The sequence below is a fragment of the Panicum virgatum genome, chromosome 2N, assembly GCF_016808335.1.
Source record: "Panicum virgatum strain AP13 chromosome 2N, P.virgatum_v5, whole genome shotgun sequence".
Taxonomy (NCBI): domain Eukaryota; kingdom Viridiplantae; phylum Streptophyta; class Magnoliopsida; order Poales; family Poaceae; genus Panicum; species Panicum virgatum.
The window spans coordinates 34290920-34314008 of NC_053146.1; the positions used below are offsets into that span (position 1 = coordinate 34290920).

At 40.5% G+C, this 23089-nt stretch overlaps 1 protein-coding gene across 1 annotated transcript; it reads right to left on the reverse strand.

The window, feature by feature from the left end:
• Positions 1-7223: 7223 nt before the first annotated feature.
• Positions 7224-20016, reverse strand: LOC120660241. Its single transcript, XM_039938667.1, has 12 exons — positions 19460-20016; positions 18313-18442; positions 18111-18213; positions 17723-17846; positions 16244-16309; positions 16002-16040; positions 14992-15072; positions 14775-14822; positions 13622-13672; positions 13461-13529; positions 8625-8873; positions 7224-8037 (listed from the first exon to the last, which is right to left on the reverse strand). Exons 1-12 carry the CDS (start codon positions 19652-19654, stop codon positions 7783-7785), a joined length of 1410 nt encoding a protein of 469 aa, XP_039794601.1. The 5' UTR covers positions 19655-20016; the 3' UTR covers positions 7224-7782.
• Between the last annotated feature and the right edge of the window lie 3073 nt (positions 20017-23089).

Below are 23089 nucleotides of genomic sequence, written 5' to 3' on the forward strand. Positions count from 1 at the left end.
CTGCAAAAGAGGCACTTACAGTTGCTACACAAAAGGCAACTATTTAGGTGCACAAAAGCCAACTATCCTATCTACAAAAGAGGTCAGCCAGCAGTTCCATGTCTTTCCTACTTCCTAGGCCTCACTTTCTTGGTGTTGTTTTTGTTTTTTTTTGTTGTCATTCTTCTTAGCTAGCAACGGGCCCCTAGCCATCCTACCAGCCTTGGTTCCTGTTGTAAGGTGACCTTTGCCTAGCTTGAGGGAGGTTTGAACTGATGTAGGCATTGTGAGGCAATGGGCGATTCATTGTTGTTTGCCTCCTAGCCTGTGAAGCCTGCTTAAAATGAGAAAATGGCCATCAGGTTACAATTTTGGCTAGCAAATATTTAAATGAAAAATGTTCCAGACTTGTGGTACCTCATCTTGTAATTGTGACAACATGGGGTTCTCCACTTGGGACAGAAGTGCTTCTTTTTCAACATGATCTTCAATAGTTACCTCCTGAAACACAGAATGTAGTCAAGATGGGCATTTTCAAAAATAAAATAGGGGCAGTGTGGTTGCACATACCTGGACATGTTCTTCCTCATGCCTTACTTCCTCAGCTGACCTTTTCCTTTTCTAGACAGCTGGTTCTGCTTTCTTTGCTGCACAACTTGCTACATTATGGTCAGGTTTTCGACAGTGACTGCAGTGCATTGTTACTCCATGCTTAGATAGCCTTGGTCCATTTCTACCTTGAACTTCATGTGGTGCTTTCTTCCTTGCCTTTGGTGGCCTTCCTGGTTTCTTCTCATATTTAGGAGGCTTCACTTCTAAGCCTCCAACATTTTGCCAAGTATTCTTCGCAGAGCATGGAAAAATTTGGCAGCTGTATGCATTCTGGAAGGCTTCAATTGAGTAACAGGGTGGCAGTACTGAGTCTTCTGGAATTCTTTCATGCTTTAGGCAAGCAATTGCATGACTACATGGTATGCCTGTCAAGTCCCATCTTCTACATTCACATTTCTTAGTTGCAATGTCCACAACATACTTCCATTCTCTATCATGAACCTCAAAAATTCCACTGCCACTAGGTAATGGATAGCATGTGTTGGACATCTCTGCATGCCTAGCTAGCTTCTTTCTAATTTTTGGGCATATGACCATGTGTCCCCACTTCTCAGTAACCTCTTTCTGCTTATTGTAGTGTCTGGTCATAATTTGGACTTTGATCTTTTGTAGCACGGTCAAAATAGGCAATTCTCTGGCATCCAATATGTAATTGTTGAAAACCTCACAAGTGTTGTTCAAGAGGATGTCACACTTTGGGTACTCACTAAAGAAAGCCCTAACCCATGTGTTTGGTGGCATCTTGTCTAACCATGCATGGGCATCCTTGTCCAGAACTCTCATCTTGTCCATCTCCTGGTTCCACCTCACAACTATACTAGCTCTTGCACACCTCCAGAGCTGATTCTTGAAGTTCTCTCCTCTGAAATGGCCTGAGAAATTCTGGTACAGATGTCTAACACAAAATCTATGTTCTGACTCAGGAAAAACTTGCTGAATAGCAGGGATAAGACCTTTTTGTTTATCAGTCATTATGGTCCAAGGAGTTGTGTTTTCTATGCCAAGGTCTTGTTTAAGTGTCTCTAAGAACCACTTCCATGATGCTAGGCACTCAACCTCCACTACTGCTATGGCCACAGGAAATATGCAGTCATTTGGGTCTATACCTATTGCAGTTAGCATCTGCCCTCCAAATTTGGTCTTGATGTGGCAACCATCTAGACATATAACAGGCCTGCAACCAGCGAGGAAACCTCTTTTGCATGCATCTAAAGACATGTACAGTGTACTGAAGAAACTATCAAGGCATGTTAGAAATAAGGTACTGCCTGGATTTGTCCTCCTAAGTTCATGGCCATAATTTCTAAGCTCATTGAATTGCTTCACTTCATCCCCATAAATGATGTTCCATGCATGCCTTCTTGCCCTACACAGCTTCATCCTAGATATGGTCAGGTTTAGCTCCAGCTGAACAGTCTTCCCAAAATGGGTCAGATTCATCTCCTCATCAGCCCTAAACCTATCCAAGTACTTCTTAGCAAGCCACTTTGCAGTACACCTCTTCAGCTCCCACTTCTTCACGCAAGTGTGCTTCCCAACATAAGATTTGATCAAAATACAATTCATCCTTGAGTCCCAAGAAGCATACAAGTACCATTCGCAATTTTCATCACAATGGGATTTTATTCTTTTCTTGTCATTCCATGGCATCTTTATCTCCACCCTCTCTTTGATACTGTGTTCTGAAATAGCCTTTCTAAGCATTTCTATTGATGCAAACTTCATTCCTATCTTGAAAATTGGGTTCTCAATTTCTTCAGGCCTAAAGGAGGACAAGTTAACCCCAACCTTACCCTCTTCATCAGAATCAGGTAACTCCAACTCATCCTCATCAGTTGATATCTCATCCCATTGCCTTTCTGTTGCCATGTTCTCTTTGCCAAATGGGGTATTTCTCTTGTTGCCTTTGCTGACTACAATGCCCTTAGCTGCCCCCTCATCAACCACCCCATCATCAACATTGTCCCAGAAAAGATCATCATCCTCAGCATCAACTTCATATTCACTATCCACAAACTCCCCATCTACACTGCCATCAATGTCACTGATGTTGCTGCCCTCATCATCATGCCTCACAGCTTCTGAAATAAAGGCCTTAAATGAATTGTAGATATCAAAGTAGAGCACAAAATTGTTAATCTTGTATGCAACTTGCTTCATGATGGCTGTTTCTGCATCTGAATCTACAATTCTCAAACCAGTAGGCAAAACCATCTCAGGCAACAACCAATAAACAGTGACATTCTCAATTCCATAACCTAGCAACACACTGATCTCTTGAACTGCACTGAAACGCCACTGTTGCACTTTGCAATTGTCAAACTAATCCACCTTTCCATCCAAATAAACCTGATCCTTATCAGAACCACAAAAAAATCCCCCATGATGTACTTCTATAGAGAACTCCTCATCATCAGGCCCTACACAGTGACGAAAACCCTAAACTTCAGACCAATGCCCTAAGAAACCTATCTCTACATCAAATTGAAGCATTACGAGACCATAATCATGATAGGAGAATAGCATTGGCGGCACTGACTGTAAATTGGTGCTAGGGCTCCTTCCAATCGACAGACGCCGGCCATGTTGGCGTAGCGCGGCTCGCCACGCCTCACCGCACTGGATGACCCCCCCTCCCCCCCCCCCCCCCCCGCGGACCTCACCCTCTCAAAGCGGCGGCGAGGAGACAGGCAGAGCTCAGAGGAGGTGGCAACCTTGAGGGCAGGCGGCCGGCGAGAAGGGGAGCAGAGTTCGAGGTGACCGAGAGAATGAAGACGGCGGCTCTCGGTGTTGTTTCATCGGAGGGGGTTTTCAAAAAAGAGCCCACGGCGTTAGCGCCACGTCGGCTGTGGACGCCCGCGTGGTCACGGCAGTACCGTTGGAAAGCCAAAACTTTAGATGCAGTACCTAGATGTTACGTTTTTTTGTTTGAGTACCTATCTGTTACACGCCAATAAGTTTAAGTACTTACAGTGCAATTTACTCTTAAATAAATGCAGTTTACAAAATTAACTTCATTGCCCCTGCGCTACTTCGCGAATTGAATTTAATGAGGCCTTTGACCGCATGATTAGAGGATGGTTGCTGTAGTATTGTTGTCGCCAATCTTCGATTAATTACCGTCACGTCGTAAAAAGTTACACCCATTCGTAAAAAGGTTTTGCAAATAAACTTCATTTAGTACTGCATGCATACAAGATTTCTTCGTAGCGCTAGTAGCGCTAGCAGCAACCAAACAGGGCCAGTCAAGTCTTAACTGCTACACTAAAACTGGATAAACTAACTTGTAACATGTCTGTTCTGCTGCGAAGACCAGTCAATGGAAATCACGAATGCAGTGCTACAATGGGTGCAAACTTAGGCTTACATTGCCGGCAGTTTAGACAATGTATAATGGGATGAATGCATTAGCTTGTAGGTTGTTTGCGAGGGTTTATGTTGCCAACGAGATTGATTCTTATTAGTCCATGAAGTTGAAAGTTTCTTATTTATGATATAAATATTATTTGAGTGGCCATATGTGCTTTTGGAGCAATTTTGCTTAAAATTTGCTATTCTGGAATGTGCAATGCTATTTAACAGCTTAATTATAAAATTGTAAAAATAAATTATGTGTGGAGAATCTTAAGATTTCAGGATCCGTCACTTATATCTTAGTTGCATCACAGCAAAAGATATAAAATAGAGTTGGTTGGACTTGGATACCATGATGTACCTAACTTTGTTTAATTCCAGCTCTGTTTGGCAGAGCTTCTACAACAGCTTCTGATTGAATATAGAAGAAGCTCTGCTAAACAATTTTTCAGGCGCAAGTGATTCTATGCTGACTTTAGAAGTGATTATCTGAAATGGATTAGGAAGATGAAAGCTGAAAAAGGTAGCTTGTTCTGATTCACACCTGCACAGGTCACATTCTTTGCTGCCATAGAAAGAATGTGCATTTGGGTAAGCTGAAAAATGGATTAGGAAGAATGAGACAACTTTAACATTCTTTCTATTGCAGCAAAGTTGTCTCCCAGCATTTTGGGTACCCACTGGCACGATTTATTTGACATTGGGTTTGTATGCTGGGTGGGCTAACGAGGAGGCCGTGCTTGCTGGCAGAGTATTTGCTGCATTGCAAGATTTAATAACAAGCTTCCTACTTGAAAAAGTACGGTACGGAGTTGTAGATAAAGTTTGAAGCACCATCTCTAGGGATGTAAACGGATTAGATACGGATGGATATCATTGATACTGTACTTGTTTTCATATTTTCTAGATTCGAATTCAAATACGAATAGACTCGGATATATATACGAATGCGGATTGCTTCAGTTACGAATACAAATAGATGTGTATCAAATACGGAGCGAATCGAATGTGGTTAATATCAGATACATATATTTCTTCGGATAACGAGAGTAAAGGCAACATTTACTCATATCACACGTGTTGTAACATTCGAACACCCTACGAACCCAAATTTTAACTGAATTATGCTTAACAAAACAAATTAACAAACAATTGCATGTTTCTAACTTACTAAGTAGATAAGAGAGATTCAACTACATGACATTCTAACTTGCAATATACCTTGGATAGGAGGCACTCAATTCAAGACATTATAATTTATCACAATGATGATACTTAAGAAGCACACAAATCAATTCATATGTTCAAGAAGGTCAGATTCAAACTAAAATCGTGCTTGATTAACTGAATTAACAAAGGATCGCATACCATTTTGAGCACTCAATTACACGATATTGGCACTCTAAATTATTACATGCATAAATATGTAGAAGTGGACAAATTATTGCTAGAGTTCAAATTATTATACAATATTATTTTTTTTATAAAAAAAGATAGAACAAGTCTAATTTTTATTGTTGAATTATTGCCAGAGTGCAAGATTAATTTTCAAACTAGGATAAATAAGATTCAACTCCAATATAGTACCAATAGATAGATTATATTTTTAGGACAATTATGGTACTAATTTTATATTTTCTGATTAGAAATGAATTAGTTATGAATTAAATTAGATTTTTATTAGTATATATATTTATAATAATACAACTATCCGGATCTAGTATCCAAATCCGATATATGCCACATATTGATCATATTATATCTGAATCCGATATCCAATTTAAATATCTGATATCTGAAATAGTACCCAGATATTCGGAAAAAAATCAAATTGATATCCGTCTCTTTTAGTCGGACGGTCGGTAGGAAAATATTTGTACCATTTACATCTCTAACCATCTCCACCTTACACCCTGCGCCAGAAATCATTGCTACTGAGATCGTAAATATGCCCCTCGTATGTTCAATGTTTTCAAAATTGAGGGCATGCCAAATCCCTCAATACGATTTCTGCACCAAACTGTAGCCTGGGAGCCGGGTCATTTTACAAAAAAAAATTCCATTTTTTCCAAAATCAATCCACAATCAGGCCTCCTCTCTTAGGTAATTTTGTGAAAAAACTCTCAACTTTTATCAAAATCAACCTGCGGTCTGACCTTCTCGGTTTAAGAAAAATTTGCAAATAAAACCTTAAGTTTTCGTTGAATCAACCCTCCATTCTGATCCTTTCTCTACAATTTTCTAGAAAAACCATCGTATTTCAAGTAAATCAAACCATAACCGATTCCATTTGTTATTTCTACACGAGCAACATTATGCATACAATTTGAACATAAAAATATGTTGGAATCAAAGTTGTCCAATATAAAGTTTGTTCTAAATTCGAAAACTACAACTTTATTATGGAGCAAATTTTAAAGTTTGAAACACTATCGCAATTCGTTTACACAAATGCTTACATATGTACCGTTGTAACTACAATTTGGACACCAGAACATTTTCAAATAAAAAATTATCAATAAAAAAGTTGCTTAGAGTTTCAAAATCTACATCTTTAAAACATAGTAATTTACGAAATTTGAAATGCTTGAAAAAATTCTAAATACAAAAATTACTCAAAATTTAAAAATCTGAAGCTTTGTTACATGTCAAAATTGTAAATTCAAATCATTTTCATAATTCGTTCAACATAACATCTTATTCTGCTAAAATATAATATTATACTACGATTTTTCTATCTCATGCGACCTCCACAATAATGCGACTATTAATTGCCTCATGATTTTGTAATCATATCTGACTAATTGTGCTCCACCCTCTCTAGTTAATTATTTTACCTCTTCTTTCACAACAAGAAATACAACAATAAATGTCGTACCTTCATTTCGATACCCAAAATAATATACTACTTCAATAATTGCATCACAACAATAGAATGCCAAAATTATAAACCAAATGTAACAACAGGCTGCAAACCATGAAAATAACAAAACGATGAACCAAAATCCACATCAATTGCAATACTACGATGCGGGATACGAATCCCACGCGGCAAAATTGCAAGCCATTTCTAGTGGAGATGAAACTCAGAATGCTACCTTAATGCCAGTATCACTACCATCTTCAAAACTGGTTAGGTTTCTTTTTGTCATGAGTCTAGCACTCAATCACTTGGTAATGATGAGATGTCGGCACGGGACGGTGAGGAGGCTGCTTCTGACAGCACGCTAGCACGGAGCTCGAGAGTAGAGGGCGTGACAAAGAAGACAAAGTTGCACACATTTGCACTTTTGTTCGTGTTTACGCACGATGTGTCCAATAATTCATTTTAGTTTGGATATGTACATGGGACATAAATATTGTTTAAGTCAAAGTGTATGCCGCTATTGCTACGTTGTTACAAATATTTCATGCATATGGATATGGAGGAAATTTGTTTTACCCGTAGCAATGCATGAGCACAGACCTAGTGAATAATCAAATGAGAGCATGATATTAAATACTAAGCCTAAAAGCCAAGATTAGACAAAAAAACGCTCTACTCTTTCACCTACACTGCAATAATTTTACAACAGCAGCGAAAAGATGACCAAGCCACATCCGATGACAGTGTTAGGCCCATGATAGCCCATACCTTCTTAGCTTCCATTGCGGCTGCTGCTCATCCAGGAGCTTTCTTGCCTTTCCATCAGATGCATTGATCTCGAGAGTTGAGACTCAGGTGCAAATGGTGTCCAAGGACCAACTTGATACCTATGGAAAAACAATTGCTCGGGGGCTTCACAATTCACTAGCTGTGCCAGCAGCATAAGCACCAAGTGCAAAAGAATAATATCTTCAACCTTCAGGTGAGGGAGGCCTGTGACCGTATGGCACATAATAAGAGGTCCCTTGGCCAATTGGTGTCCGAAGAAGAGGGTTCCATCGATCAAAGATGATGCGACCACCTCGTCCAATCCTACCTCGACATCGAAATGGTGGTGTTGTGGCACCATTCTCAATGGGAGGATCTGGTGGCGGCTTGATACCTGCCACGACCAATTTCTCTGGATCAAGTGGTCTTGTGAATAAGAATACTGGCTCCTCGGGGTCCTGTATTTGAACAAGCTGGTAAATAGACTTGACAGAGTGAACTGCAACAACTGGAGTCTTTTGTATAAATCTACACTCTATGGTTGACCAACTTCCCATCAATAAAATGGTACCCCCATGCCATGGTCCTACAGGGTAATAAAAGATGAATTTTGAAAAAGAAAAATCCTGGTGTCTACTAAGAACCCACTTTATCTGGGCATTTTCTCACTGGATCCCAGTCAGGTGTTTTCTATTCTATACTTTCCCATGCTTTCTGGAACAGGACATTAGCTTCTAAACATCATTCAAGACAGCAGGTAATAGCATTCCTAAATTGGGCTGGTTGGAACAGCTGGGGCTAGCATGAAACAAATGTTTAACACCAGTTTCTTTATAGTGATTTGGATGCAAGTTTCCTCTTGCCTGGGTCACCGGGTTGACCGAAAAGTCATCAAAATGAACTCATCCAGATTTCAAAGCAATAAAAATGGAATGAAAATAAAATTAAAGGGGGTGGAGCCAGAACTACAAATTGGGTACCCACTTGCATCCATTTTAGTGACCAATAAGAAAAGGATAGAGGAAGAGATCGAGAGACACCATACCCTTTTAAATACCCAGCCATTCTGCTGAGGTCTCCTTTTTAGTTCCCTTTCACGCTTTATACGGAGTGGGGGGATCACAGATAGCTTGTTAACAGGGAACCGAGGATGGAAAACAGCTGGCCGTATATATTGCTGTTCAGTTGTGGTGTCATCTGAATCAGCATAATCATCATCACTTGATTCAAATCTGCTAGAAGTTTGCTGGAAGCCAGACAAAGTAATACCATCCTCAACAAGCTGGGCTTCATGCTGAAACAGTAAAATGAAAATGATAGTGAGGCAACAAGAATCAAAATATATCCGGAGTTAGAAAGCTAATACAGCATGAAAATAGAAGTGGACTGTAACTAGAACTTGATGGACCATAAACTCAATGTATAACATAAAAGTATTTAATGGATTTACTTTAGAACCAAGTGACAGTAGTCTGACATCCTTTCATGGAACCAAGTACCCATGGTTTTTACAGGGTCGCAAGGCCTAGGCATCACCTAGTCGTCGCCTAGTCATCCAAGCGAGTTCCCAATTGAAGCTTCTTGCCCGCCACACCCTTCCTGCCGATGGCCTCGCTTCTCACAGAAAGTTGTCGCCAAGGTGTTGGATGGACGCCACAAGAGCGGAAGGCGGATGCACGCGCGAGGAAAGAGGTGACACACCTTGCGCGCCCAGGGGAAAAGGTGCGGAGCAATGCGCACGGGAAGGGAGAGGGAGCTGCGCGCACGCGGGAAATCACGTGCCTATACTCCCGCGCAGGCACGCCCCATCACTGCAGCGCGCCAATTGAGAGAGGAGGAAAGAGAGGAGAGGGGAAAAGAGAAGAGGGCGGCGCCATCCAGCCACTCCCGCTTCTTCCGCTCCGCCGATTCGAGTCCCCTTCTGCTACTCCGCGCCTCCACAGCCTATGACCTGCGCTAAGCCCTCCATCTGCAGATTGGCACCTCCAACCTCTACAGCTCTGCCCCCCATCGATTCGTGGCTGCTTCCTCTGCTCCGCCTCTCTGCTAATGCCCTTCCTTCACATCAGCTCAGATATATATTGTCTCTCCCCTTTCCTATTCCTTCACCTCCTTGGGTGCTTGGACTAGAATATACTATGGTAATGCTGTATGCTACTTTTTGCTGGCTGCTTGTGCAAGATTGCAATGTGCTACTGCTACCAGTGGTACATGCTCACTGCTTGGTATGTTTGTGTCACTCCATCTAGGTTAAGGTATGTGTATGGCGTCACCTCGCCGCGCGCCATACTCGTCTAGGCATCTGGAAGAGGGTGGATTGCCACGCCTCGCCTTACCGCCATAAAAACCATGCAAATACCAGCAGTCCTTAAAATGACTATCACTAAAATGCACATTACAATGTGTTGGGGTTTTTAGACTATGGTATGTTGCCTATGTAATTTTGGTTTCTATGTGATATTTCCTAACCGGTAAATGAGTGGCGTGCTACATCTATGCCCAGGTGTAGTGAAAAATGAGCAAGGGCTTTCGCACTTCCCTCGACGGGTGCGAAGGGTAAGGAAGTTAGCCGAGCCAAATAGGATTCGTATAGGTAGCTAGAACTTAGGGTCCCTAACCGGTAAGTTGTGAGAGCTAGTTAATGCAGCAATTAGGAGACGTGTAAAAATTCTATAAGTTCAAGAGACTAAATGGAAGGGCTAGAAGGCGAAGGAGGTTGAGGATGCTTGCTTCAAGTTTTGGTACACGGGAGCAACATCGGGTAGAAATGGTGTAGGTATCTTGATTGATCGAAGCCTTAAGGATGACGTCGTATAGGTTAGAAGGCAAGGCGACCGAATTATCCTAGTCCGGATGGTAGTTGGAGATTCGGCTTTGAATGTGATCAGGTCCCTCAGGTAGGCCTTAGTGAGAGCACCAAGAGACAGTTCTGGGAAGCTCTAGATAGCATGGTTAGTACCGTGCCTACCAGCGAGAAACTCTTCATAGGAGATCTCAACGGCCATGTGGATGCAACTAATGAAGGGTTCGAGCGAGTGCACGGGGTTTTTTGGGTATGGTAGCATGAGTCAAGAGGGGAGGATGTTTTGAACTTCACGTTAGCCTATGACTTGTTGATAGTGAATACCCTACCCATTTTAAGAAGAGGGAATTCCCATCTTGTGATGTTTCGTAGTGGACAAACACTGAAGCCAGCTCGACTTTATCCTTGCTAGAAGGGAGGATAGACGTGATTGCTTAGATTGTAAGGTGACACCTGGGGAGTGTTGTCCCTCAACACAAGCTTGTGGTGGCAGACTTTTGTCTTCGGGTACGTGTCCACCGGGACAAACGTGCCAAGATTGCAAGAACAAAGTGGTGGAAGCTTAAAGGGGAAGTTGCACAAACGTTTAAGGAGGGGATGCTAGGTGAGGAGCCTTAGGAAGGAGAAGATGCAGATGACGTGTGGCTAAAGACGGCAACATTTGTTTGGAAGATGGCATTAGAGGTGTTTGGCGTGAGTAGGGGAGGCAAACAAGAGGGGAAAGACACCTGGTGGTGGAATGACGAGGTGCAAAGGGCTATTAAGGAGGAGTGTTTCAAGGGCCTCCACCTTGACAAGAGTGCAGCCAACATTAAGGGCTATAAATTAGCGAAGAGGGTTGCAAAGCGAGTTGTAAGTGTAGCAAAGGTTAAGGTGTATGATGACATGTATCAGCGGCTAGGCACAAAAGAAGAGTAGAAGCACATTTATATGATGGCTAGGATATGCGAACAAAAGACAAGGGACATTAACCAAATCAAATGCATCAACCAAATCAAATGCATTAAGGATGGGATAGATTGATTTCTAGTGAACGCTGTGGAGATCAGGGATAGATGGAGAGAGTACTTCGACAAGTTGTTTAATGGGGAGAGTGAGGGCCCTACCCTTGAGTTGGATGACTCTTTTGACGATACCAACAGACGTTTTGTGAGGAGAATTTAGGAGACGGATCGGGGAGGCTTTGAAGAGGATGAAGGGAGGTAAAGCAATGGGCCCTGATGGTATCCCCATTAAGGTGTGGAGATGCCTAGGTGATAGAGTAATAGTATGGTTAACTAAGCTTTTTAACCTTACTTTTCGATCAAACAAGATGCCTGAAGAACGGATGAGAAGTATATTAGTACCTATCTTCAAAAACAAGAGCGATGTTCGAAGTTGTACTAACTACCGTGGATTAAGCTGATGAGCCATACAATGAAGCTCTAGGAGAGGGTTATCGAGTATCGCCTAAGCAGAGTGACAAGTGTGACCCAAAACCAGTTTGGGCTCATGCCTGGAAGGTTGACCATGGAGGCGATTTTCTTAATACGACAATCGATGGAGAGATACACATGGTCTTCATTGACCTCAAGAATGCGTATGATAAAGTACCGAGAAAAGTCATATGGTGGACCTTGAAGAAGCACAAAGTCCCAACTAAGTACATTACCCTCATCAAGGTTATGTGATGGCGACAACACTGACTTCCCTATTAACATAGGCCTACACCAGGGGTCAACATTGCCCTTATTTGCTTTGGTGATGGATGGAGTCACAAGAGGCATACAAAGTGATATCCCTTGGTGTATGCTCTTTACTGATGATGTGGTGTTAGTTGACGAGATTAGGGCAGGGGTTAATAGGAAGTTAGAACTGTGAAGACGCACGCTAGAGTCGAAAGGGTTCAGACTTAGTAGGACCAAGACCAAATACATGATGTGTGATTTCAGCGCGACTAGGCATGTGGGGGGAAGATGTTAGTCTAGATGGGCAAGTGGTGGCCCAGAAGGATACTTTTCAGTACTTAGGATCGGTACTACAAAAAGATGGCGACATTGATGAAAATGTTAGACATAGAATTTCAGCTGGCTAGTTGAAATGGCGTCAAGTTTCTGGCGTTCTTTGTGACATGAGGGTGCCACAAAAGCTAAAAGGCAAGCTGAAAGGCAAATTCTATAGGACAGTGATTCGTCTGGCGATATTATATAGTGCTGAATGTTGGCCTACAAAAAGGCGACATGTCCAGCAACTTAGTGTAGCAGAGATGAGGATGTTGCGGTGGTTTTACAGGCACAGAAGGAGGGATAAAGTCCGGAACGAAGCTATTCAGGATAGGGTCAGGGTGGCACCAATTGAGAAACCCAAAATCGATTAAAATGGTTTGGAATCGATTAAAATGGTTTGGACATGTCCAACGGAGGCCTCCTGAGGCACCGGCGCGTAGTGGGGTTCTAGAGCGAGTCGATAATGTAAAGAGGGGTAGAGGTAGACCTAATCTGAATTGGAATGAGTCGGTTAAGAGAGACCTTAAGGATTGGAATATCTCTAAAGACATCTCTAAAGAATTGTTTTTTTTTGGGTTTAATCTATAGCCTACCCCAACTTGCTTGGAAAAAAAAGGCTATGTTGTTGTTGTGTGATATTTCCTATCAAATAAGAAGGTATAACTTTTCTATCTCTGTATGAAAATGGTTGTCTTGACCTCTTGGGTCCTCATGAAGGCATGAAGCACAAACATGTCACAAAGAACAAGAATCAACTAATGATGAACCAACCATCCTGACATCTAAGAATAAAGTAATGGCACAGGTGTCTACAGTATGCATAGAAGGCCATCAATTGAAATACTACTTTGGCATGTGAAGTCGTAATACTGTTTCATGCAATAACATCAAGTTCCTAAGATAGCAAGGTCCTGCCATTGCTAAGATAGCAGGCAGGTAGTTATGGCTTGTGGCCTTGTGGGAGTGTAACATCCTCGGATAGCAAACATAACATATACGTAGCATAGAGTAATTATATGTAATTTACCACTTATTGTTGGAAAAAATAAATTGTACATTATATCAGAAATCCATATAAGGTGCACTTTTATACCTTATATTTCATCTGAATGCGCTGAAGGTTGACTTGGCATTCCATGACCTCTCGCTTTGTCTCCTCCCTCTGTAAACCGTAAGTTAGTAATTAATATTTACAGAAGTGCTGTTTATATTTTCCAAATAACTACTACAATGTCAGTTTATGCATAAACTAACCTTAATCAAAGCATCCATCAGTGCTTTTGCTTGCTCCAAGTTGCGTCGCACCTGACACCAAATTTTCATGCTAGAATCATAAGGAGCAAAAAGCACATAATCATGTAGCATCATTCAAGATCTTGTAATTTACAGCGTATATCATGACATATGCAAAAGGCAAGGATTTCACAACATATGCAAAATCCTTATGATACAAGCACTGCTTAAATTTGCCGCTCATCACATAAGATAAAAGTAACACAAAACTTATGCAGGCATACAAAAGGGATTTCCATTCAGTGGCACAGTTACTAAACTAGATGGTATTAACCAGTAACAAATAAGTGGCATTTTGGACATTGACAGTCTCCAGAACATGACTTTTGACAAGAACTTTTTGTTACAAAATATTTAAAAAATAGTAGAAGTGTGCTTTACGAAAGTACATGAGAAAAATCTACTAATATCATTCCAAATTTGCAAATTCAACAAATAAATGGTTGACCAACCCCAAAACATCACATATTTGTGACTGGAGGGAGTACTTCAAGCATGACAATGCAAGCGCTCACAAATTAAACATCATGAGCAAACTATTGTTTGCAACAATTGCACATTATAACAAAAACATAGATTTATTTTTCCCTCTTCTAACATTTTTTTCCGCACTTCATTTAATATCTTTTGCGCAGTTCTGTTACAAAAATGAACAGGTAAACCTCCATGTGGCAGCAACATGAAAATGACAGCTAAACACTAGATCACAAACTAAATGAGAACCTAGAAACAAAAGATAAAAATAAATAAAGGAATTAATGAGATTCATGGAGAAGAAATATGATTCAGGAAATTCAGCATTGCAAAAGGATAAACAAGCACAAGAATGGTTCCTTAGTGTCAAAACATTCAACTTGCTTTCTTTTTTGACAGTTAAAAAGTAAGAATACCACTTCCGCAAAAGAATAATGAACAGTGAATCATTACGCTTCCCATTTAAAAGAAATGGTATTATCTTTGATTCGAAAATTGGATAGAAATATCCAAGTAAGATGCAAAGGATGAAGGAAACAGCAATAACTAAAACAAAATGAGATCCAGAAAAGCCTTAGCAAAATATATATACCAAAATGTTTAACTAGTATAATAACGACAAGAAAAATAACTTTCTTACCAAGCGGAGTTTTTCGAATGACTGGATATTGTTTTCCCGTCTTTGCATCTGTAAAAGGCAGCAAACATGATGTACTCAAAAGAGAAGTAAACACAAGTTTCAAATAAAAGAAAAAAATGATAGCATAAGGTAAATTTTAAAAAGGAAATTGAACTTCTTTATAAATAGCTGCAGCCATAAGTTATATATTAATAATCGCTGATCTCAAGACACCTACCCTTCTTGTATGAAGACGATGAGCCTTTTCTCTTGGCCTGAAGACATTGTATGGGTTTGTATCGTTCACTGGCGGAGGAGGCTGCAAAACAATGGCCAAGTCATCCAATATTAAAAGTAATGCAGCCAAGAAGCCAGAACATATTATAACAATGTCCTAATTTTACAACAAGCAAAGTTTGTAGACCAAAACAGAGTTTACATGAATTTTCATAACTGTAATATTTGCTTACGGCATGGACAAAGAAATTTCACAGGAAAATAATGCCCAAATCCCTTGAGGAAATGTGTTCTACAATTGAATCTCATTTGAGGTGCCAAAATGGCCAAGTTGCCAGCATGACTCATTAGGGTTGGATAGATGAACATCGTCAAATTACAGGATTGAGCATTTTGCAAGCAAAACATAAGACATCCATAAAACTATTGATGTTGATGCAGAGATTCAACCCAACATCTGCCCTGCTATCATGCAATTACAATATGTGATTTCATTAAGCAAAATAAAAGTTTGTTGGGCAGATTTTTCATGAACGACATTTTCATCACTTCGGGAAAAGATTAAAATGACCAATTATCTTAGAAGTTCAAGCCAGTTTCTCATCAAGTGTAACTCCAGTTAACCTTTCCAACGGTCATGCACATTGACATTAATTTATACTTCATCCAATCGGAAATAGAAGTCCATTTGACACGGTCTCCAATATGACAGTTTGACTAGAAATATATCTACAAAATATATTATCTTAAATGGAAAGAGTTATATATCATAGAAGTATTTTCCGTAATGAATCTAACAGTGCCAACCTACTGTGTCAGTGCGTATAAAATTTTATATTTTTATTGATGAATTAACAAAAGTTTGACTTGGAACAAATCTAGATGGACCGATATGTCCAACCAGAGGAAGTATAAGTTAACACAACAATTGCCACATCTGGCGACAAGACTTACAGAAGAAACTTCATGAAAAAATAAGATAAATCTCAGATACCAAAGAAATATGCTAACCTGCAATCGCCGAAGAATAGGCTTTTGCCATCGCTCCCTCTATAAAAGAACAAAAAGTATAAGATCATGAAATATAAACCAACTTTCTGACTTAAAGGCTAAGTAAGGATTTGAAGATTTTCAGACAAATTAGATAGTGAAGAGAAGATACAGAAGACAGCGAGGCATGTTACAAAAACTAAAAGAAAAGCACCATTAGTACTTGAACAAGCCATATGCTGCATTTTGAAAGTAAAAAATACCTTTTCTTTCCAGTAGTTATATACAGCTTGGAAAACTGCATACCTAACAGACAAATACTGCAAAGCCTACAAAGAAAGCACTTGGTCAGTAACTGTTCCGAGTAGAAGAGAAATACAGGTTAAAAAGATAACCCTCCCCAAGAATCAAGAGCGAAAAAAAGAACTGAAGAACAATCAGATCAGCTGCAGATTTACTACAGGAAAAAAATGTACGAGTTACTTTCTACTCGCTCCCACTTGAAAATCTTACTGATAATCAACATCAGTGCCTTGAAATCCTTCTCAACTGTTAGAGTATATCAGAGGGATCCACCGGGCATCCTACAAGGGCGCTGCCCCCGGCGGAGATCGATCTCCCCGGAGGCGGCGCGGCGGCGGCGGCGGCAGCGGAAGCCTAGTTAGATCACAGGATCGTGACCCTCTGACATCATGTAGGAAAGAAGGATGCGTATAATGTGGTCGATGTATTGCATTGAGCCTCTACGGCGAATATATAGGAGTACATGGCTTGGAGGGCAAGTAGCCTCTCCTAGAGATAAGGAAGGTTATCTTGAGATTACAATCAATCCTAACCTAACCATATCCGGAGTTGCCTAATATACTCTAACATCAACCAATATATAAGAAGTAATCAATAGCAGAATCCACCTAACCATAAGTCAGTTTTGATTAATACATTTATATAATAACACATAGACAAGCACAATAATGTGCAAATCAAGAGTGCGTGGAAGATCTTTTCAGTGATTGTTCAGAAGCTCCACAAGGTTGCATTTCTTGCAACCTTAATACCTTATGTATTCTAAATATTCACATCCTTTTCCGAGGACGCATTGATGCGGGCAACGGAACTAGACAAACTAACGAACTGTCCCCCCACGGAAACAAACCACCTCCCAACACCCAAAGTTCATTCTATTTGAGTCCGCAAGATGAAAGTGAATAGTGTGTTAACATGTAATTCTATTCGTTGCACAGTTTCCATTGAGAATTCACAATGAATGCACAATGTGACAGTACTGTCAGCATGTAACATCTAGACATTATAAAATAAACAGCAAGATGAGAACATATTGAAAAGTCATTTCTGTTATAAATATTGTGTATTTCTACCATTAGAGGGTACACCATAGAAATGGGAAGGTATTTTTGAATCTGGTGCATAAGTGTTTTGCCACATACTGGAAGGTGAGCATCATACTGATGCATAGTACATTTTAATACAACAAAAAACATCCAAATGTTCTATATTTAGCATGAAGAATCCTAAGATATTCAACAAACAAATTTATTGGCCAGCATTCTATGCATGAGCTGTTAAAAGCACAAATAAAAAAAACAGAATCTCAGAATTGATGATTCTGGACCAAATACAGTAGGTTTATATGAATATGTTATATCAAGTACAGTATCCATTGGAAGCTGAAATTCATATAGGCTGCATGCCCAGTATAGTTTCCACCCAATGTGTGGCTTTACCTCCATAGCAGTGTCAAGCTGCAAGAGGACTGGTACTGGTCCTATGAAAGTTGGTGTTATGGCTCCTGCTCTTTCACGAGCCTTGTGGTCCAAAATTTCCAACTTGAATAGCAGGACCTCCAGCCTGTAACGATTTGAATTAAAATGCAACAAAAATTGTTCAAATGAAAATAACAAAGAAATTATTCTTTTGTTTGAACGGAACTAATTTAACTGAGAAAACGAAGTTGAGGTAGGTATATTGTGTGGTCTAGGCAAATGGCACGTATTCTAACTGCAGACATATAATTCTTAACTCGAGTTACATTCTACACAAATGGCGCGTATTCTAACTGCAGCTAAAATTCCAACCACAGTTCCTTTAACTAGATTGGTAGCATGTTCTTACTTTTCAGGGTTTATATTCTTCCGCTCATTATTGAAGTCATCAAGCCAGTCCTCATCTTCATTGTCCAGGTCATACTCGACAAATTCACCGATCTCAGCTCTGGCTGCAGATATCGATCACCCTTAGTAACAGAGCTCATAAACACAACACTGTAGGTGCAAAAGAAAAGGGGGCAACTCCAGGGAAGCGATAAGAAAGAAACCTCCTCTTCCACGTATATACGATGTTGGTTGTGCAAAGGTACGAGTATAGTCCCTTTCATAGGTGTCCACAATGTCAAACTGCGGGGTTGGTATTTCTTGGATATTTTTCTTACTGGGTGCTTGATTTCCCTGCAAAGTAGAGTGATATAATTCCTTTGTCTAGCATCCTTTGAACCATATAATAGCAGTTCAATAGATATAGCAAGCTCAAGCATATATTCGTTGGACTATAGTTGAGTGTGTTAGAGAAACCCACATCAGACAATGTTCTGTTATAATATCCAATGTGATTATTTCAAACTAATCAGAAATACATATAGATCAACCTAGGAGAGAAACAGTTCTTAAATCTGTGGACAAGATATTTAAGAAAAAGACGCAATATGTAAAAGTAACTATGGTTTCATTTAGGTGGACAGAAATTTTGTTATTATCGTTGGAACAAAAGTATGCAAAAGGCAAATAATTGTCCAATATCTAAAATATGGTCCAAAACAATAAGCAGCGTATATACAAAATCCACTTCATAGAACCATGGCCATGAGTTGAAAATAGATATGCTGACAAAGTTTTGCTCTCTCAAAAATGAGCTGTACACAAATTAACATATAACAGAAACAGCAATAACTTCACTTTTGATACCTAAAATGAGCCATATCAAATGAAAGTACAACAGGTTCATGCAGAAATGCATGAAAGCTATAACAGGCCACAGATTGCATCATTCCACCGGGAAAAAAAAACACTTGGTTCTTAGATAATTTGAACATCACAGATATTTTGTTACAGTGTTATTGTAAATTTAGCCACAATACGTGGCAATAATATAAGATAAGTTAGAATAGTAGTATTCAAATGGCACGTCTAAACACTACGAGGCTGACAGTGTTCTAGAAATGGAGTGATTGCATGATATTACAGTCTGAATCCAACCCGAGTCCTCTTTATTTCTCATTCTTGCAATGGCATCATGATAAAAACTACACTGAAAAGTAGCTCACACTCATATCACAAATCATAGCTGGTGAAATGGGAATTCAATCACAGAAGCCAGCTCATTCGAACCTATAATGAAACTCTACGAGCCCCCAAGCACCAACATTTAACATAACCGCAGCTCAAACCCAAGCAGCAGCTTCAGATTACCTCGCCCTCTGTGGCATTGTTCGCTGCAGAAGCAGCAGTGAGCTCCGCCCCTGAGTGACGCAACAGCACCCCGGCCCTCGCGGAGGCAACTGACGCGACCCCCGCCTCCTCATCATCGAACTCCCTCACGGACTTGAGGATGGGGAGCCTTTTGTGGATGTCGAGCGGCCGCGGCCTGAACGAGAGCCTACTCATAGCTCCCACAACCCCACCCGCCGCTGCAGCCTCATCTCATCTCCATCCACCACCTCCTCGCACGGCCACCCGCCCACCAAGCAACCTTCCCGCACCCGCCCGCCCAACGCAGAGAACGAACGAGCAGCTCGAGACAGGGCGAAACCCTAGGTCCGTGAGGGCCAAGCTGCAGGGCCGGGCGCGGCGGGGCGTCGGCGCGGGAGCCGCGAGGGCCGCCGCGGAGCGGAGGGGTACACGGGAGGGAGGAGGCGCGGGGGGTCACCTAGGGTTAGAGTTTTGAGTGGGGAATCGAGTTCTAGGGTTTGAAAGGAGGTGGAAGCGAGGGAAGGAGACGGGAGGAGGAAGGGCGAGGCGTCGCGCGGGGAAGGTCGGGCCTCGATGAGGCAGGTGCGTAGGTGTACGTATCCGTACCGTACCTGTATGCAGTATGCGTATCTATGTCCGTTCGTATGGTATAGTTCGAAATATGGTTTCTTTATGCGGAAGGATTTGAGCATTTTTGTGTGTCGTTCTGATAAACAATAATGACGAAACCATAAAAGGACTGTTAGTAAATTTGTCGAGAAAAGGGTAGGAAATTAATCACTGCAAACAGAAAATTGAATTTATTATGAGAAAATGGCAGCTTTTTCTACTAGAAAATTGCAGTTACCAGAGAGATACCGTAGTTGTTCCGTTGCTGTAATATGTTGAACTTTGTATAACTAGGTCAAGTCTTCTATTCCAAAAGTTGACATGTTGTCTGATTTAATAATTAATGACATTGCTAGCTGCCAGCCAAGGTCAAACCACACCATAAGACCAAATCCTTCACATAAGGGAACTATAAGAAAGTTCTAATTTGATTATGAATGTTCAGAGAGTATCATATGAAAAATGTGTGAATTCTCAAATAATTAATAAATTTCATTGTAGGACTTCACAAAATCACTTTCAAACTTTAATGTTTTAAACAAAACATTATTACCAAAGTTTGAAATATTATTTCCACAGTTTGGCTAAGCTACAACCATATAAAAACTAGCACCATTTCAATTTTGATAAGCCCATTTTTTACAACCGAAATATTTCCTTGGTCTAACTTTAACCATCGGACTCAAATGCTATATATTATTGGCATCCAACTGTGAAAAGATGCATTTGATCCTTTAACTAATTCAAAGGTGATTTAGAGCTGAGGAGTCACCAATTTCACTATGTAACATAGTTATAGTTAGGGTCACCTGGCGACCATATATATTTCTTTTTCTTTTATTTTTTCACAGAAAAGGCTAGTATGATGTCATGTTAGCATCACCACACCTAAACACACAAAGTCGCGGGCATAAACGGCCAGACTCGATGTAATATGTCATGTCAAATCCTAATGCGACAACTGCGGCTATGTGGAAGTTCATTGACACTGCAACTGCGTCTCCAGCTGGCCCATGTTCAAGCCCAAACAACACCCATGGGTGCCTCCACCATGCCTCAAGAACCAAAGGCTAACGGAGCCGAGCTGGCGGTCACGTTTTACAGTGTTGGATCGCTAGAGACCACATGATGGGTCCGAGAACATCCTCAAAGGAACATTGATGCTTATGGGCTCGTTAATTTTGGCTTCAAAGGCAATAAGGCAAGTAGAACGCGATGAATGGAGTGATGGTGAGTTGCTACCCGATATGGAGCAACTCTTGGTTGTGATGTGGAGGTACTTGACTCACACTATATGGCTTAGGGATACTTTAACAAGTATGGTAAGGTTCTCCAAGCTATGCGGTGAGGATGAAGAGGCTAGGTTTAGGTTTGGTCTATGGTGGTGATGGTGGAGTAGAATGTTAGGTATACACTGGTGAGCGACTTCATTAGCGGCAGGAAGGGGTTTATGGTGATGGCTGGCAGTGGAAGGACAAGGGTGGGGGGTGTTAGGAGTAAGTTTAGTCGGGCCAAAGAGAGAAAAAAGAGGAGGATGGAAGAAGATAGGACTCACATGTGGATCTAAGAGTTGGCACACCCCCACACACAATCCTACATGATCAAACAGTTGGCACTTCAATTCCCAACCACATCTTCAAATAGATAGGGTAAATCAATGCTTGGATCTAAGAGTTAGATGGTCAATGATATCTAATATTCAAGTGGGATGGTATTCTATGATATATGGTATGAACTTATTCCTTTTGATTTAAACTGATTCAAGAAATCTAGCTAGTACTAACCCAACTCAGCCACTAAATCTAAGACCTCATTTGGAATGGAGGAGGAATGAAGGAAAAGTATAGAACTTATGAAGGATGCAAATCCTATAGGAAATTGTTCTTGAAGAGTCTTTGAAATAAAGAATTGAATCCTATGAATTCATTTGGAAGTCCTATAGAATGGACTCTCCCATGTGAGTTTTGGAGGAAAATAAGCATGGGTCCAACCTCTTGTTTCCTCTTCTTATTATGTTTTCTGAATCCTAAGTTCTTCTTGTGTAACATTCAAAGCCATGCTTTTATAACTTTCTTGCATTTTGAAGTCTTGCAGGATTTAAATTGCATATGCATTCTAATCTTGTGTTTTTCCTATTCTTGTGTTTTAGGAATCCTTTGTTCGGAAGGGCCCCTAAACCATAGGTGTTATCTAGTAAGACCTTTCCACTACCTCACAAAAAGCACTAAAAGGTCTCCATCTTTAACCCTCCACAACACTACCTAGTGTAAAATTGAATATTTTCTAATTTTAAATGATTTAAAAATGACTACATGCATGCCACACTTCTCAACCATTGAATTTAAACCCTGTTGTTACAAATTATCACTGTCCAACCCACTTCTCTATGTATGTCCCTTCCCTCCTTAGTCCTTACAATTGTCACAACCTCCTTTCTTATCTCACACGCCGCCTCTTGCCTTGCCACTCCCCAAAGGTTCGACATTGCATCACATGCCTCTCTTTGGCCAGCATTATATTGCCCTTTCCTATATCTAATCCTCTCCATTCCACATTCTTTGTTGTCTTTATAATGCCTGATGCCACTCTTATTCAAATTGGTCTTTGATGCCTGGGGGGGAGGGCGGGGCCACATCTATTGCCCACCACCGAGCTGTGACCGCCCTTGATCTCCATATGATCATGAAGAAAAGTGGAGTAGTGGACCATTAAACATCCAAAGTTCCATCAAAATCCATATGACTTTATTTATAACATTTAAAACTATAAAACCTTAACAATTGGCAATAATCATACTAGCATTATTATTCTTTCATCACGGACCATTAAATATATCTATAGGCATGAGAATATATACTATAGAATGCACATGACCAAATTTGTTTAGACTTTGTAATAGATCCTTCTAGATAATATTGTAGAAATTGCATAACGTGCATGCTACAATCTAATTGATGTAAATATTGCGCAAGCAAATTGTTTAAATTGTAGATAAAAATAGATGGTATCCCACAAACCAAT